General features: G+C 37.5%; 1 protein-coding gene across 9 annotated transcripts in view; it reads right to left on the bottom strand.

Moving 5' to 3' along the window:
• Positions 1 to 17,432, bottom strand: part of NOL4 (nucleolar protein 4) — a 461,126-nt gene that overhangs the window by 210,792 nt on the left and 232,902 nt on the right. For 7 of the 9 annotated variants that reach the window (XM_061399646.1, XM_061399638.1, XM_061399639.1 and 4 more), the window contains one exon: positions 2,832 to 3,115. In XM_061399646.1, coding sequence (XP_061255630.1) covers positions 2,832 to 3,115 — 284 coding nt within the window. Of the gene's footprint in view, positions 1 to 2,831; positions 3,116 to 7,265; positions 7,500 to 17,432 lie in introns of those variants that run through there. The other 2 variants (XM_061399641.1, XM_061399644.1) reach the window with 2 other exon arrangements.

The following is a 17,432-nucleotide window of genomic DNA, read 5'->3' as shown; positions in this document are numbered from 1 at the left end:
AAAAATGAAGATCATGGCATCTGGTCCCATCACTTCATGGGAAATAGATGGGGAAACAGTGGAAACAGTGACAGACTTTACTTTCTTGGGCCCAACATCACTGCAGGTGGTGACTGCAGCCATGAAATTAAGACACTTGCACCTTGGAAGAAAATATATGAAAAACATACACAGTGTACTAAAAAGCAGAGACATTTTGCCAACAAAGGTCCATCTAGTCAAAGCATAGGTTTTTCCTATAGTCATGTATGGATGTGAGAGTTGGACCATAAAGAAGGCTGAACACTGAATAATTGATGCTTTTGAGCTGCAGTGTTGGAGAAGATCTTTGACAGTTCCTTGAACTACAAGGAGATCAAATAAGTCAATGCTAAAGAAAATCAATCCTTAATATTCACTGGAAGGACTGAAGCTGAAGCTCCAATACTTTGACCACCGATGCAAAGAGCTGACTCATTAGAGAAGACCTGATGCTGGGAAAGATTGAAGGCAGGAGGAAAAGGGGATGACAGAGGATGAGATGGTTGAATGGCATCACTGACTCAATGGACATGAGTTTGATCAAGCTCTGGGAGATGGCGAAGGACAGGGAAGCCTGGTGTGTTGCAGTTTATTGGGTTGAAAAGAATAAAAAACAACTGAGTGACTGAACAACAAGTTAAAAATGTTGCCTATGGCCTGAAATATACAGGATCACCCATTCTCAAGCCTCTGCCATTTAAATGTATAATACTTTTTTCATTCATATAGAGATAAAAAGTTGCAGAACAGGGTTTATAGGAATACTGTGACCAGACCTACTCGGACAGATGCAAAAATAAAGGATTCCCACACAAAGAAGTCTGCAGTGACCAACCACACCTCTTTCCCTTTGAGCATAAAAGAAGCCTGAATTCTAAGACTGTTCTTTGGGACACTAGTCCACCATCTTCTAGGTCTACTGGCTTTCAAAATGAAAATTCTACTCCTAATCCCAGTACCTTGACTTACTGGCCTCTTATGTGGTGAGCAATAAGAGCTTGGGCTCGGTTATACACATACTCTTAGTGGCTGTATCAACAGCCTTATGAATAAAGACTCTTCTCTTTCTGACTTGTCTCTACTATCTACTCGTTGCTGCTAATGTAACAGGTATTTAATACATTCTTTTTGAAGAAAGTCCTTCTGGATTCTGGTCGCAACATGCTGCCACAACTATCTTACAAATTCAGTTATTCTTCTACTTGATCTGCTTTTATTCCTCAGCAGTGTCCATCAGAGCTGACCATTCTCTTTCTTGAAAGGTGGACTTAGCTTCCTTATGTGATGCCCTTCTGATTTTTCCTCTGTCTCTCTGGTTACTTCGTAGTCAGCTGCAGAGGTTGTTCTTTTATCAAACCATTAAACGTTCCTCCTCTGAGGTGTCTTCTCCTCTCTGAAACCCTTTTCCTATCTTACTCTTTACAGGTTAATCAATCTGGGCTTTTTATAATCTCATTTTAATAGAGGTAGAAAAGTAAATTCATTTGCTTAACGAACGGAAGAACATATTTTAACAAGCATAGTTCCCATAGTAATATTGAACAAGGAGGGAAACAAGAGAAGAGCAAACCACTGGATGATTTTTGGAAAAAAAAAAAAAAACTCTTAAGTAGATATATAGCATTAAAAGACATTTCCTGAATAAGTTTTATAAAGACAGGGTTATGTGGAGGGCAGGAAAACTTAAGGGTTATTTTGTCCTGTAAAATATAACACAGTGATTCTCATAATGTTAGTGAATATAAAATCATCTGTGTTTGTATGATATGGCTTTAATCCACTAAAGACAGTACTGTGCATTTACCAATGCAAAAGTTGTAACAGCCTCCCTCAGGCAAAAGTGCTTAAGTGTCTGATAATGTCTAGTGACTTGCTTAAAAGAGGATAAAACAACACACCCTGAGGCAGGCAAGAGGATTTAAATAGAGCCAATTTAGGAAGCATAATGCTTTAGCAAATTCAGAAATTAATCCAGATTAATACATTTTGCTTTCAGGATCTATTTCAAAAGACCAATTCTACAACTCTAACTTAGAAGTGAGAGCGGGGGAAGGGGGAGCCTGAAAACATACGTGCTATAAATATCCGTATATGTATAAAAGTATACCGTCAAAACGTATAGAGCAAAATCATCAACATGAATTATCTCAAAATGATAGAAATATAGCTTCACTTTTAATGAATAAATCCATTGGGAATGGGGAAGATTGTAATTTATACTAATATAAAGAATCTATAAATGTCGATAATACATCTGCACATGTCTTTTGCATAATATAATTTAGAGAAAACTGTCCAAGGAGTTATTTAATCTGTATGTTTCATCCATGAAACTGACACATTTTGTCTATGTGCATGAAGTAAGTTATGGATCAAAGGTACCAGGTCTCTAAAGCAAACAAGAATTTAATTGAAATTTTATTGCTACATATACCTATCCTATCCTATCCAGGTGAAACTAGAAGTGATCTTTTTATAGTCCAAATAGTGTCCTCAGAGCTAAACTTTCACATCTGAGCTCAACAAACTCCCAAAGACAAAGAAGTAAGATTATATAAGTGAGGCACGTTAAATCAAGTGATTCCATGTATAAAAACCTACCACTCTGCATGAGAAAGGATCCATTTCACTCACTGTTATACCTGAATTCTATTCACGGAACATGGACACACAGTGTCTATAGTTAGCGATTTCTTGGTAACCCACTCTTGGGCTTCTAGTGACAATGATCTTCATTTCTTGTATAAGTATTTCTTTGTGACTTTCATGACCAACTTAAAAATTCATTGACAATCGTAACATGACCGTACCTTGCTTCCATTTTCTCTCGCTTCTCGTTCCATCTTGAGGTCGGAAATTAGAAGGTTCTTATATTTGTTTTTTCCATTAGTGCTATGGTCATCTATCCTGTATTCTGAAGTCAGCTGTGCTGAGAGGGGACTGTCGCTCAGGTTCAGTGGCTGCTCGTCCTGTTCCAGCCCAGTTTTGCCATCACAGTTGGAGTCGCCCATCTCCCTGCTGTGTGTTCCCCCTGAAGCAATTGAACTGTGCCCCAGAGTCTCGTTGCCATTGAAGCTCTCTGTGGCAGAATCATCTGTTGGAAAGGAAAAATTTATATTTTGATTTTAACTGATATGCTGATAAGTTTCTACTTCAACAAACATTTATTGAGCTCCTATTCTGGGCTTGGCATGGTACTAACTAATTTTACATATAATGTGCAGTTTATCCTTAGCAACAAACTTGTGAAGTAGTCTGTATCATTTTTAACCTAGTAGGCATAGGTAAGCACAAGAAGTATAAAATAAATAGAAGATAAAATAATCTGAAGACAAAATAAACCATTCAGTTGCAAATGCAATCTCAAAGAAAAGTAAATTTAAAAAAATAATTGCCAATTATTTCACAAGTAGTTTTTGTTTTTTTTCAGTGAGACTATCCAGATTCAGTGAAAACTCTCTGATGAGAGCATTGTCCACCCTGCTAGAGGGTTATATACTAGTACAAGCTTTATGGGGGTTTAATATGCATCGGAAACATCAAAAGTACTCAGAAACTTTGCTCAGCCATTATAAAGGCTTTAAAGCCTAAGGGGTTTAATCACTGCTCACATCTCTCTGCAGATAAAAAGACACTGAAATCAGTGTTGCTTATATCAATAATACAAAATTTTAGGAATTATACAGATTATCAAAAATAGAAATTTAGCTTAATGTATGTTGGAATATTTAGATTATTATGGAATTAGTCAATATCCCATTTTAAATATGCAGGAAAATGTGATTCAAGAGGCACTAAATGGTAAAAGCTAGTTATAGAAAAGTGTGGTCAATATGACCCAAATTTTGTGAAAAGAAAATATAAATACAAGAACAAAAAGACTGAAAAGTTGTACTCTAAAATGTTAATATTGATATTGTCATAACAGTACGGCACTGGATTTTCTAACATATTCTCTATTATCTACTCTATATAGAATTCACAATGTACTATAAAGTATATCATTTATAACATATAATATATAATTTTCTAATTAAAAAATGGAATAATTATAGAAGAAACAGGGAAGGAGAAGAAGCAGAACTAAGAAAACTTTTCTGGCTTTAAAATACAGAAGAAAATCGGTTAGAAGAAAATTATCAATGTATTGAGAGCAAAGAAAAATAAAGTTTACCTAAACAATAAAATTCTGTTTCTCTTAATTTCTTCTTTATATTCATAGTAAGAATTTGCTATTCATTTTAAAGAATTATGACTGAGAAAGGTACTAAACTGCTTCCTTTAGGGAAGAGTTGCTGATGAAACCATGTAAATATCTGTGACTTTTTGTGAATTTTTTGTTTGATTTCCGATATTCTCAAGTTTGCTTTCCTTTTGTAGAGTACAATGAAATATTTGACGTCTTCTAATCAATTGAAGAATTGATGCTTTTGAACTGTGGTGTTGGAGAAGACTCTTGAGAGTCCCTTGGACTGCAAGGAGATCCAACCAGTCCATCCTGAAGGAGATCAGCCCTGGGATTTCTTTGGAAGGAATGATGCTAAAGCTGAAACTCCGGTACTTTGGCCACCTCATGCCAAGAGTTGACTCATTGGAAAAGACTCTGATGCTGGGAGGCATTGGGGGCAGGAGGAGAAGGGGACGACAGAGGATGAGATGGCTGGATGGCATCACTGACTCGATGGACGTGAGTCTGAGTGAACTCCGGGAGTTGGTGATGGACAGGGAGGCCTGGCGTGCTGCGATTCATGGGGTCACAAAGAGTCGGACACGACTGAGCCACTGAACTGAATTGAATACTTTCAAGGATGGCATCACCGATTCAATGGACCTGAACTTGGGCAAACTCTGGGAGATGGTGAGGGACAGGGAGGCCTGGCGTGCTGTGATTCATGGGGTCACAAAGGGTTGGACACAACTGAGTGACTGAACTGAACTGAACTGAATCAACTGAAATCATGGAAATAATGTTTACATTCTGAAGGAGTGGTATAACTCACCTGTTAGTTTATTTATTCAACAAACATTTACTGAGTGCCTGTTTTTGGCCCAAAGCGGGTAAAATATTTGGCCAATAGAGAATCTGGTGCCTTCAAAGAGTTCACAGATAATTTAGTAACAGAAAAATAAAGATGAAGCTAAAATACAGAGCAAAAAAAGGAACAAGGGATCCAGAACAAGGGATCAAGAGATCCAGAAGGTTTTCTAGAGAAGGTGGCATTGGAGTTGAATTCCAAAGCTTTAATCAGGTGAAGAAACTGAGGAAGAGCCTTCCCCACTAAAAATTGTCAGGTGTAGTCACAGAGGAAAGAATATGCAGGCCCATGAGAAATGAGACTATAGAGCTGAGTACCAAAGAGACACTGATGAAAGGGAAACCTAAAAAGGGAGGAAAAGAAGTGTTTTGTGCATCAAAGGACTTGGATTTTATCTTGAGAGCAAACAAAAGTAATTTTAATTAACTGTGGGAAGTGATGTGAAAAAAAAAAGTTTTAAAGAGATAACTCTGTCTTTGATGAGGAGAATGGTATGAAGGCAATAATCTGGAAGTTGGGGGGACCCTTAGCAGATGCAGAAGTCATCTCAGTCAGCTGGTTGAAAGCTCAACAAACTCTAAGTAAAACAGCAGCAGTGCAGAGTAAGAGGGGGTGACTAAAAATATTTTAGAATAGAAAAGATATGTAAAACAAACATACAGTTATCAAAGGCGAAACATTGGAGGGAGGGATAAATCAGGAGCTTGGGATTAACATACATGCACTACTATATATAATGAATAGATAACCAACAAGGTCCTACTATACAGCAAAGGGGAACTCTACTCAATGTTCTGTAATAACCTACATGGGAAAAATATCTGAAAAAATGAACATATGTGTATGTATAACTGAATCACTCTGCTGTATACCTGAAACTAATGCATACTTGAAAATCAACTATATTTCAATAAAAATTTAAAAAAAAAATAAAAGAAGAGGTAAGATTGGTAATGGTTGGATACAGGGCTAGGAAAAAGTCTAGGTTTCTCATTCTAGTAAAAAACAGAAACAAAGGGCATTCAGTTTAATTTTCAACAAAATAGTATTTTTAAGCAATTCTCTGAACATATTCTGCGAGAAAATGAAAATGAGTTTGCAGGATAAGGAATTACTCTGCTTATGTACCCATTCAAAAAAGGACCTCATTTGGTGAAAAAACAAGAGAATTTAGGAAACTGGCCATAAGTAATATGTGTAGTGTTTTCCACAAGTATTAATTTGAGAAATCAATAACATTTGTTTAACAATGAACTATCCAATGTTTGAGAAACAAAATTAGGATATAACTTATGTAAGTAATTTTGAATTTTAAGAATGTCCTTCTATGCTAAGTCATATGGTTATGCTAAAGTATGAAAAGTTATTTCTATTTATTTATTTCTAAGAAATCCAAAGAAAAGTATAATGGACTGATTTAAGTCCAATTATTTAATTCATGAAGAAAAGTGTGATTTTACATTTGTGTACTTGAATCCCTTCAAAAATAATATTTAATGTAAGAAATTTTATCATTACATTAAAAAATATAACCTCAAAGATATTTTTAAAAACTAAATCTATATTCACATAGAACAAATCCAATGTCAATTATAGTCAAACATGCTATATCTGTAATTTCAATCTGATATCATCATACATATTAATAAAAATATATCATTTATTCATTTTTCAGATAAAAGAAGGGTTAGCATGTATCAAGAGACTCTTTAATAAATGTCATGTATATATAATTTCAGTACAAAGCATAAACAATAAAGAAAGAAAATATTTTTAGAGAGAGTGGTTCACTCCAGATGTTACCAAGGTAACTAAATTCAACAGCTTTACATATTTCAGTTCCTCAGTAAATCATATGTTTCATGAAGGACAAATTATTTACTCATTTGTATCAAATACATATTCACATATTTTATCTTGTAAATGGTAAAAGAATCGATTTCACATGCAACTGTTTCAGAAATCAAAATTTAAAACAAAGTTTTTGATGTCTATATTAGAAAAATTTAATATAAAAAAGTGAACAGACATTAAACTGAGGATTCATTAACCATTTTTTGTTACCTACTTTCATAAAACCACATTCATCGTTTTCATTCTCTCTTAAAGAAAATTTTTTCAGAATTATAGACCACAAATCTGAGACTCCTGTTAATTGTAACAATTCACATCAGATTACTGCTTTACAGGGGAAACCTGCTTTCTTACCCAGCAGAGTTTGCTCCATCCTGAGTGGCTGCAGGCGTGTGGGTACCAGGCTGCTAGACACAGAGTGTAATCTTTAGATCTGTAGCTATGATCATTACATTCACAGGCCCAGAATGATGGTGCTCCTCTCAAGTTTCAGTCTGGGTACCATAGCACTGGAACCAAAAACTGTATTTGAGTCCCAAGGAAAAACAGCACCTGGAGCTTTGGAAATTAAGAGTGCCCAGGGTGCCTAGCAACAAAGGAGAATGTGGAATATGATGACAGGTAGTGTGGAATCTAGTGATATCAGAGGGCAGTTGGATATTTGAGTTGCATTTGCACTGAGGTTTTGGTGGGATGGATTTAGTATTGTGAAAGGGGCTGTCCACCTGAGCTTGGCTGTGGCTCTCGTCTAACACTAACATGGGTAGCAGGCTATTTCCTTCTTTCTCCTTCCCCACTCCTCATTTTATCCACAAGTTAGTACAGATTCTAGAAATATTGTTTAAATTATTTCTAACATCTCCACCAGAATTTTGTGCGAAGTAGGTTCATCAACGCCAGTCAATAGTTTGTTTTCCCTATATAAAATGAATTAACCTATAACAGTATGTGTGGTGTATGGCTGTGGGTATATTTAAATATATCTACATATACACACATATATGTATATCTATCTTTTATATATAAAATATTAATAATATGATATATATATGTTTGAAATATCCCAAAGCACCTGACCTACTTTCTCACTCACTTTTAGTAGCTCTTCATTATGGCCTTTAGGCAAAGTGCCTTGGGCAAAATGAATAGGAAAAATATATACCATCCTCATTTTAATTTTAATACTTGGAAATTTAGTCCTAAAATGCAGGTCAGATGCTCCTAGGGCCCAAAAAAGTTTTTACTGTTTGCCTCCAAATGCAATATAGTCTCCTATCTCTAGTCCTCTGACTACATTTTGAAATCAAAACATTCCGACTAAGGGAAGTTTACTGATGCAGATAAATTCATATGTGTGTTACATATGCATGCATAACTACTACTGAAAGGTTAAAGGACATTGATTCTAAAATGATCAAACTGATATTGGGAGTAAGAAAATAACAAGGAGATTCAGTTTTCAAGTAAATTAATTCTATAGAAGGGTGTTATCCCAGTCTGGGAGCTCCGAATTCAGACCATGTCATTGCAAGGACAGTCTCTAATTACAGGAGCAAGATAGTGAAGGCACCGAAATAAGCTATATGTTCCAAAGGATATCACTAACCTCAGCACAATAATTAAAGAAAACTAATTTAGAGCCACGAATGAGGAGATGATATGCATTTCTTTATATCCCTTTGTTTACAAAGTTTAACTTAACCAAAAACCTATTGCGTGTTAGACACTCTTTCTGGGATTGTGAGTCCAGAGAGACTCCATGTAGAATTTGTTCTTAACTTGACTATAACAAAAGAATTACAGCACAAGTCAGAAAACAGCATTTGTCCCACGTAAGTTTCATACAAGGCACAATGAGTAAACAAGGTTTTCAGAGAGAAAAGTTGTTTATACATCATGGAGGGTGAGGATGGTAACAGTTACAAGAGGTGCAATCTGAAGGAGGTAAAATACACAGAGATACATATTGGTGATGGCGTAGGTTATTCTAGTTCAGAGAGCATATGAGAAAAAGAAATATAGGCAGGAAAGAGCTAGAAGAGGACTGAGTACATTCTACATTTCTACAGACTAAGACAGGGAAATGTATGTTTCAGCAAGTTGTGGATATTTTATTGTATATTCCTTTTTTGGATCACATAAAATTACTGATGGTTCTCCCAGGGGAGGTACTTGGAGAAGCCAACTGATTATGCGAGTTTAGTCTGTTAAAAGCCTATCTCTACCCCTACCTTAGAGTCACTGTCAACTGATCAATAAAACTTTCTCCCAATTCTAAAAGGACCCATTTAAAAAAAGTGGTCATTCATGACTTATCAATGGATTCTTAATTATCTAAATAAGTTATTATAAACTATGACTTTCATGCTTACACATTAGCTTGTTTAGGGTTTCAAAAAAACAGACATTTTACAGAAAATTATATGTATTAATATTTTTTATAATCACAATGTAATTTGAAAATATCTGATTTATTTTGCTGATGAAGTCAACAGTTACTGTGAATACTGTGTTTTACTGATTATATTCACAGCACAATAAAAGGCTAAATTTCAGCTAGAGATAAGTGAGAATTATACATGTATGGATATATACGTATACATATACACACGTGTGTGTGTGTGTGTGTGTATAGTGCTTATACAAATTTGATGTCATCTATAAGGCGAGGTCACATACAAAAGAATGCAAGCAGTGTTAAGGGGTACGGTGGACAACTGATGAGAAAACCCCACATCAATCTCAGCCCCACAACCGTAAGGAACTAACCTCTGCCTACTACTTGAATAAACTCTCAAGTACATTCTTTACCAGAATTTCCAGATCAGAGGTTAGACAGGATGACCCCTTGATTTTAGCTTTTGTGATACCCTGAGCTTATAACCTAGTTGAACTTGCCTCAACTTTTGACAGCAACAGAAAATGGATACAATGACAAACATAAAGGAATGTCTATGGTGTATCAGGATAGGTAATACCACTTAAAATTATTCAAATATACTCAATGATTGGTGTGGATCAGTGTTTCTCCAACTTTAATTGCTCCAGAATCTCCTGGGTAGATAGTTAACAACACAGATTCACTTGGGCACTAAAAAATTCTAACTCAATAAAAATCAGAAATGCTGGTTTCTTTCATCTTGGTCAGGGGCAGGAGATCAAGAAGCAGTTCTCTTACATGAGTTCTGGGACCATTAATTAACGTAGATCATCTCCCACAACTAACTGGTTGAATATGGAATTGTGGGTGGTAACTGCTGATAACAAGGGAACTGAATATGATTGACAGCCCCCAAATCTGAGCTCAGTAAGACAGAATCTAAGCACATTTTAATATCATTTAACAAATCTCTAGGAAATTTTCAGAGAAAGAGACCAGCCAAATATTCTTTCCCTTATCAAAACTAATCAAAACGTCACAAAAAACCCAGAGCCAGTCGGCTTCACTTTTTAAAAGACTTCTAAAAGGATATGTTTTTTTCCCGAAGAGCTTATATCAATATGTGCTGAATAACCAAAGACGTTATTTTTGGGAAAAAGATCACTTTGATTACTTTAACAAACTCTTAGGCAAGAAGGGCTTTACCAAGCAAGGTCAAGAGTACATTTGCAAAATCAAGAACTTTTATTCTGCCCATAAACCAGAGCTGTGTACCACCTACATGTTCATATGTGCTCAAATCATTGTCTGATTTTGCTTACATGGTAGGCAGAGAGTGTTGTCCAGGAAAGATTGTCAAATTCTTCTAATCTTGTTCCTGGGGTCCCTTGTGTTCTTTTCCCTGTCCTCATGGCAACTCCTCGAGCTATCTGTGTGCAAACAGGCTCTCCAAGTCATTTTACTGAGAAACAGATTGACAGATTGATTATCCCTTGACTGAAATTCCTCCACAGGAAAATGTTACTTCAGCTAGACACTTGTAATTGAAACCTTTTATCTCTAATTGTGGAATGAAAGGCTTCTCTTGGTATTTTTAGCCATTAGCAAGCAGGTGAAGAAGTGTATTGTTGTCTTGAAAGTGTGTGTAGAGGAAGAAATCCTACAATTATCTAGACCTAATTCATTCCCAGGTTCTCAGAGTAACTTGGAGGCGAATGATTAGTGTCTGATCTGTGATGTTTTCTTTTAATCCTGCCGCTCTCAAAAATGTCCCTCTCCCTCCTGTAGTGGGTGAACCAGGACCACTCACTGCTGAAGCAGAAGCTTTCATGCCCAACCTCCTGAAATTCCAAGAAACCTGAGCCACCCAGAGCTTTTGGGACTTGACAAGCAAATCCTACACTAAGAATTCTGAAAGGCTCCCCACACACTCCTTTCTCTTCTACATGGGTCACTTACTGGTTTGCTCACAAGTCCATCTTCCCCTTTTCTTTGCAAACCATTTCCCAGATTTCCTTGACCTTGTTTTATGACTGGTTTAAACAATGGGAAGTATTGGCAGTGACAGGAGGGGAGAAGAAAATGCCTAAGTATCCCTATTTCGCCCACCCACACACAGTTCCCCTCGGATTCAGGACAACTCTCAGTTTCCAACTCTGTTAAAGGGTGGGGTGGGGGGTCTTCTCCACATCCCAGCTCCCACCAGGAAGCATCTTCCTGCCAGAAAGCATCCTAAGCATGTCTGTTTACCAGCAGGTAGCTCTGGCTCTTGTTCTCTAGTAATGCCATCTCCTTCCCAGTTTTCCACTTCTAGCTCTAGCAGAGGCTTTCTTCTATAACTAATTCCTACACTGCTTTACACATTGTGAAGAATGCCATATTTTCATTTTTTTCTAATGAATGCCAGGGAATGAACAACATTTTCCAGACTGAATCACAACGAATAAAATTCACTTTACTTTGGCCTCAGGACTTCTGTTTTGTAGCACCTGTGATGTTTTTATAGTCAATATCTTGTGACTTTTTTCCTTCATAATGTCAATTCACTATTTGATAACCAAGAGATTTTCACTAAGCTTTCTTTATTTCTACCTCTGGGGTTGAAATCCATCATCATAATAGTGATATTTATGAATTTATTGGCTATCTAGAAGGATTCAAGGTTATTAAGCATTTATTGGCAATTATAAAGCATTATTATTTAGACACTTGTCAAGATATTGGCATCTTTCTAATAAAGACTAAGTTATTTTGATTGATTTAGACTAAAGGATTCATCTGAGTAATGCCAGTTGCTTTGACTCATTAAACATCTTAATTACACAAATCATTTTGGTAGTTATTTCCTTTACAATATTTAAAACAGACGGGCATAAAATAAGACTATCAGTTTTCCTGTTTTATAGAGCTCAATAAAGAATTTAATTGCTCAAGTCACCTTGACAGTGACGAACATAGGATTAGATACTGACTTAATTCTAGACAAAATTTCTATTAAACTGTACTGCTACACTTCAGCAGGAAACACATGTTCAGGTATTGTGAGGAGAAAAGCCTGAAAAAGACAGGTGGTTTGCTGTGGGGGAAAGAAAGGAGCTAACTTTCCATTTAGCATGCTCTTAGAGACACTACTAAATTGAACGGTGTATTCTGAGTTGCCCATTTTGCAATAATATCAGGAATCACAGTGAATAGCCTGTTACCACCTTCTCCTCATTTAACAAAAGCCTTCTGCCTACCTTCTTGTAATTAGCATAAACTGAACAGCCATGATGTTTTTATAAACGCAGATGAACTTTCAGTCTCACCATGATTATAAGAGTACAGGCTGACCAATGACATATTTATAACCAAAGACAATTCTGTTTGACACTCGGGGCTGAATGATATCAAATGATACTATTTTAGAAAACTTACTGAAATTCTGAATAAGCAGGAAAAATCAAAGAATTTATAATTACAAGAGATCAAAGAAAACCAACATTAAGATATTTAAAGGATATAGAAAATTAAAGTCCTCTTGTTGAAGGAGAACAGTAATAGATTTGTCACCTTTTTATTTAAAAAATGATTTCATTTCACCACAAGGAAACTGAAATTTGTAACTATGTGTGGTGATGGATATTAACTAGATTTACTGGTTAGCATTTCACAACCTATTTACATCTATTAAATTATTATGTTTTACACCTGACACTAATATAAGATTGTATGTCAATAATAACTCAATTAAAAAAAATAAAGGAGTTACCCTCAGACCACAGTTAAAATCACCATGAAACCACGGGCCTTGCAGCCACCTCAGCAGGGTAAAGCTCTGATACCATTTATATTTCCACCATCACCCTGGATCACTGGAGTCTGGATGAAGGACAGACAAGGGCCAATGGTCACACTCATGGGAAAGAGTATGAAACCTGGATGTCATGAATGGCTTCACTGTTATAAATGAGATTTCAGTAAGTGCATAAGGTGTGCATACTCTGTTTTTACTGTGAATAAAAACTAAGAAAATGAGGAGAAGGGGAGAAAGACTTACCAACCCAACTCTAAAATTAACTTCTCTGTAAAAATAGAAGACACTGTGCTTGCAATGTAGAGAATAAACTGTAAGTCAGAGACATTCATCGGAGAAGGCAATGGCACCCCACTCCAGTACTCTTGCCTGGAAAATCCCATGGACACAGGAGCCTGGAAGGCTGCAGTCCATGGGGTCACTGAGGGTTGGACACGACTGAGCAACTTCACTTTCACTTTTCACTTTCATGCATTGGAGAAGGAAATGGCAACCCACTCCAGTGTTCTTGCCTGGAGAATCCCAGGGATGGAGGAGCCTGGTGGGCTGCCAGGAGTCACACAGAGTCGGACACGACTGAAGTGACTTAGCAGCAGCAGAGACATTCATAATAACAGCAGAATCCTAGCGTGCTCAACAAGAGTTCACAGTGTATTCAGACTTATCACCACCCAGGTGGCACTAGTGGTAAAGAGCCCATCTGCCAATGCAGGAGACATAAGAGACATGGGTTCAATCCCTGGGTTGGGAAGATTCCCTGGAGGAGGGCACAGCAACCCACTCCGTTATTCTTGCCTGGAGAATCCCATGGACAGAGGATCCTGGCAGGCTACAGTCCAAAGGGTCTCACAGAATCGGATGCAACTGAAGCGACTTAGCATACATGCATAGGGATAAAATGGTAAGACATTTTCAGCAACAGACATAGGACTTGCTTTGGTTGCATTAACTCAGTAACTTAACAAATAGTAAAGATAGAAGAGTCATTTCCACATTGTACATTTCTATTTCACACTCAAACGCACTATATTTGAATCAGTTTAAAGCTTTAATTTTGTTAATCCTGAATTAAATAACGAACGGTTAGTTTGAGCACTGGCTTTGGGGAAAAGGAGGCTCGTGGTCAAGGGAACCATGAAAGCACTCAAAATATTGAGTTTGAAACCAAGCAAACTCTTTCAAGTCATAGATGGTTGAAGGACTGACTCTAATGGAGCAGGCTGGGCAACGTGAGGGCAGCCATCGTATCCTAAATTCTCCTCTAAAGTACAGGCTCTCCCAGACCCATCCCTACCAACGCCCACAGAACAATGTTTAAAACAAGGTCAACTTGTTTTAAAAAATGGTTGGAAGATCACAAAAGTCATGCTTTCCGTCTGTGGTGGAGCCTAACGGATTCATTTCTCAAGCAAAAGCTGGAACCAGCATTCTAAGCCAATCTCTCCAGGAACCAATCACCAGCCAGGGTCGTGTCCACTTTCTCTGCTAAGGCTAATTGCTTTATTTTGGAAGACGTTGTCCATATCAGGAAAAAAGGATAATTTTCATAACTGACCTAATTTATTCGTTATAGGGAGCCAGTGAATCAAAGCTGATAGGCATTATCTGCCCTGTTTTACCAACATGAAAATGTTGAGTTTGAGTAGAGTCTTCAAAATATGCCATGCTTCTCAGTTAGCAGAGCTAATGAATGACAAAGCTGACACTTAATGGCAGATGTCACATCCAGCCCTTGTAAACCAGTGTGCTCTTCTAGTTCTCATGCAGGGAAGGCTTTACAGAGGGTTTGAGTATGAGGATGGTAGAACATAAAGCAAACTAAAGAGGAAGACTTTAGTTTCCTTCCTCAGCAATCAATGCAAAGAAATAGAGGAAAACAATAGAATGGGAAAGACTAGAGATCTCTTCAAGAAAATTAGAGATACCAAGGGAACATTTCATGCAAAGATGGGCTCAAAAAAGGACAGAAATGGTATGGACCTAACAGAAGCAGAAGATATTAAGGAGAGGTGGCAAGAATACACAAAAGAACTATACAAAAAAGATTTTCACCACCCAGTTAATCACGAAGGTGTGATCACTCACACTCACCTAGAGCTGGAGATCCTGGAATGTGAAGTCAGGTGGGCCTTAGGAAGCATCACTACAAACAAAGCTAGTGGAGGTGATGGAATTCTACTTGAGCTATTTCAAATTCTAAAAGATGATGCTGTGAAAGTGCTGCACTCAATATGTCAGCAAATTTGGAAAACTCAGCAGTGGCCACAGGACTGGAAAAGGTCAGTTTTCATTCCAATCCCAAAGAAAGGCAATGCCAAAGAATGCTCAAACTACGGCACAATTGCACTCATCTCACACGCTAGTAAAGTAATGCTCAAAATTCTCCAAGCCAGGCTTCAGCAGTATGTGAACCGTGAACTTCCAGATGTTCAAGCTGGTTTTAGAAAAACCAGAGGAACCAGAGATCAAATTGCCAACATCTCCTGGATCATCAAAAAAGCAAGAGTGCTCCAGAAAAACATCTATTTCTGGTTTATTGACTATGCCAAAGCTTTTGACTGTGTGGATCACAATAAACTGTGGAAAATTCTGAAAGAGATGGGAATACCAGAACACCTGACCTGCCTCTTGAGAAACCTGTATGCAGGTCAGGAAGCAACAGTTAGAACTGGACATGGAACAGCAGACTGGTTCCAAATAGGAAAAGGAGTACATCCAGGCTGTATATTGTCACCCTGCTTATTTAACTTCTATGCAGAGTACATCATGAGAAGCACTGGGCTGGAGGAAGCACAAGCTGGAATCAAGGTTGCGGGGAGAAATATCAATAACCTCAGATATGCAGATGACATCACCCTTATGGCAGAAAGTGAAGAACTAAAGAGCCTCTTGAAAGTGAAAGGAGAGAGATCAAAAGTTGGCTTAAAGCTCAACATTCAGAAAATGAAGATCATGGCATCCGGTCCCATCACTTCATGGCAAATAGATGGGGAAACAGTGGAAACAGTGGCTGACTTTATTTTTCTGGGCTCCAAAATCACTACAGATGGTGATTGCAGCCATAAAATTAAAAGACGCTTACTCCTTGGAAGAAAAATTATGACCAACTTAGGCAGCATATTAAAAACAGAGACATTACTTTGCCAACAAAGGTCCATCTAGTCAAGGCTATGGTTTTTCCAGTAGTCATGTATGGATGTGAGAGTTGGACTATAAAGAAAGCTGAGTGCAGAAGAATTGATGCTTTTTAACTGTGGTTTTGGAGAAGATGCTTGAGAGTCCCTTGGACTGCAAGGAGATCCAACCAGTCCGTCCTAAGGGAGATTAGTCCTGGGTGTTCATCAGAGGGACTGATGTTGAAGCTGAAACTCCAATACTTTGGCCACCTGATGTGAAGAGCTGACTCATTTGAAAAGACCCTGGTGCTGGGAAAGGTTGAGGGCAGGAGGAGAAGGTGACGACAGAGGATGAGATAGTTGGATGGCATCACTGACACGATGGACATGGGTTTGGGTGGACTCTGGGAGTTGGTGATGGACAGGGAGGCCTGGTGTGCTGCAGTTCATGGGGTCACAAAGAGTCGGACGTGACCGAACTGAAAGAGGAAGAGAAGGAGGGGGAGGAGAGGAAGACAACATGAAGACGGTTTGGAACAAGACCTAAAACAGGGAGCCATCCAGTAGGCAGGAGAAGAGGTATTTGGTGAAGAACTGAGGCCAGAAATCATGGAATTATGAAGATATATCATAGGATGTGTCAGGAATTAGGGGAAATAAAGTGATCAAATGATGGTCAGAGGGTTAGTGTCGGGGGTACTGAAGTTGCAGAAATGCCCTCCAAGAACACATCTTCCTCTTACTCGGACACTCAAATCTACTAAATTACAAACAATTAAAGGCTAAGCTTTTTTCTTCACTGTGTGCCCTGAAGCTAGCATTATGACATGTATGGAGCAGATATTCAACAAATGCCTAAAGAATTACATTGATTCCAAACCATATTGATTCTATATTCTCAGTTCTTGATTTTCTTGATTTATAAAAGTTTAAAAATTTTATATATATACTAACTTTCACAGAAGTAGGTCATTTTCCGCCCAAATGTTTGAGAACCTTGTTTTAATATTCCTTTGCCTAAAGTAGTATGTATAGCAAGTCATCACTTGCAGTAGTTTTTAAAAGTAAGTGGAAGAAAACATTCAGGTTTTGCTGATGCTTTATGTATTATAGTAAAAGGAAGGGCAAAAAGTAATGTTAGTGAGTTTGAGAAAAATAAAAATGACTAAGAATGAAAAGTATACTCAGGCAATAAATATTCTTCTTATAGCAGTGGTATATATGTTCAT

This window comes from Bos javanicus, chromosome 24 (assembly GCF_032452875.1).
Source record: "Bos javanicus breed banteng chromosome 24, ARS-OSU_banteng_1.0, whole genome shotgun sequence".
Classification (NCBI taxonomy): Eukaryota; Metazoa; Chordata; class Mammalia; order Artiodactyla; family Bovidae; genus Bos; species Bos javanicus.
This window is presented reverse-complemented; position numbering and strand designations above follow the sequence as displayed.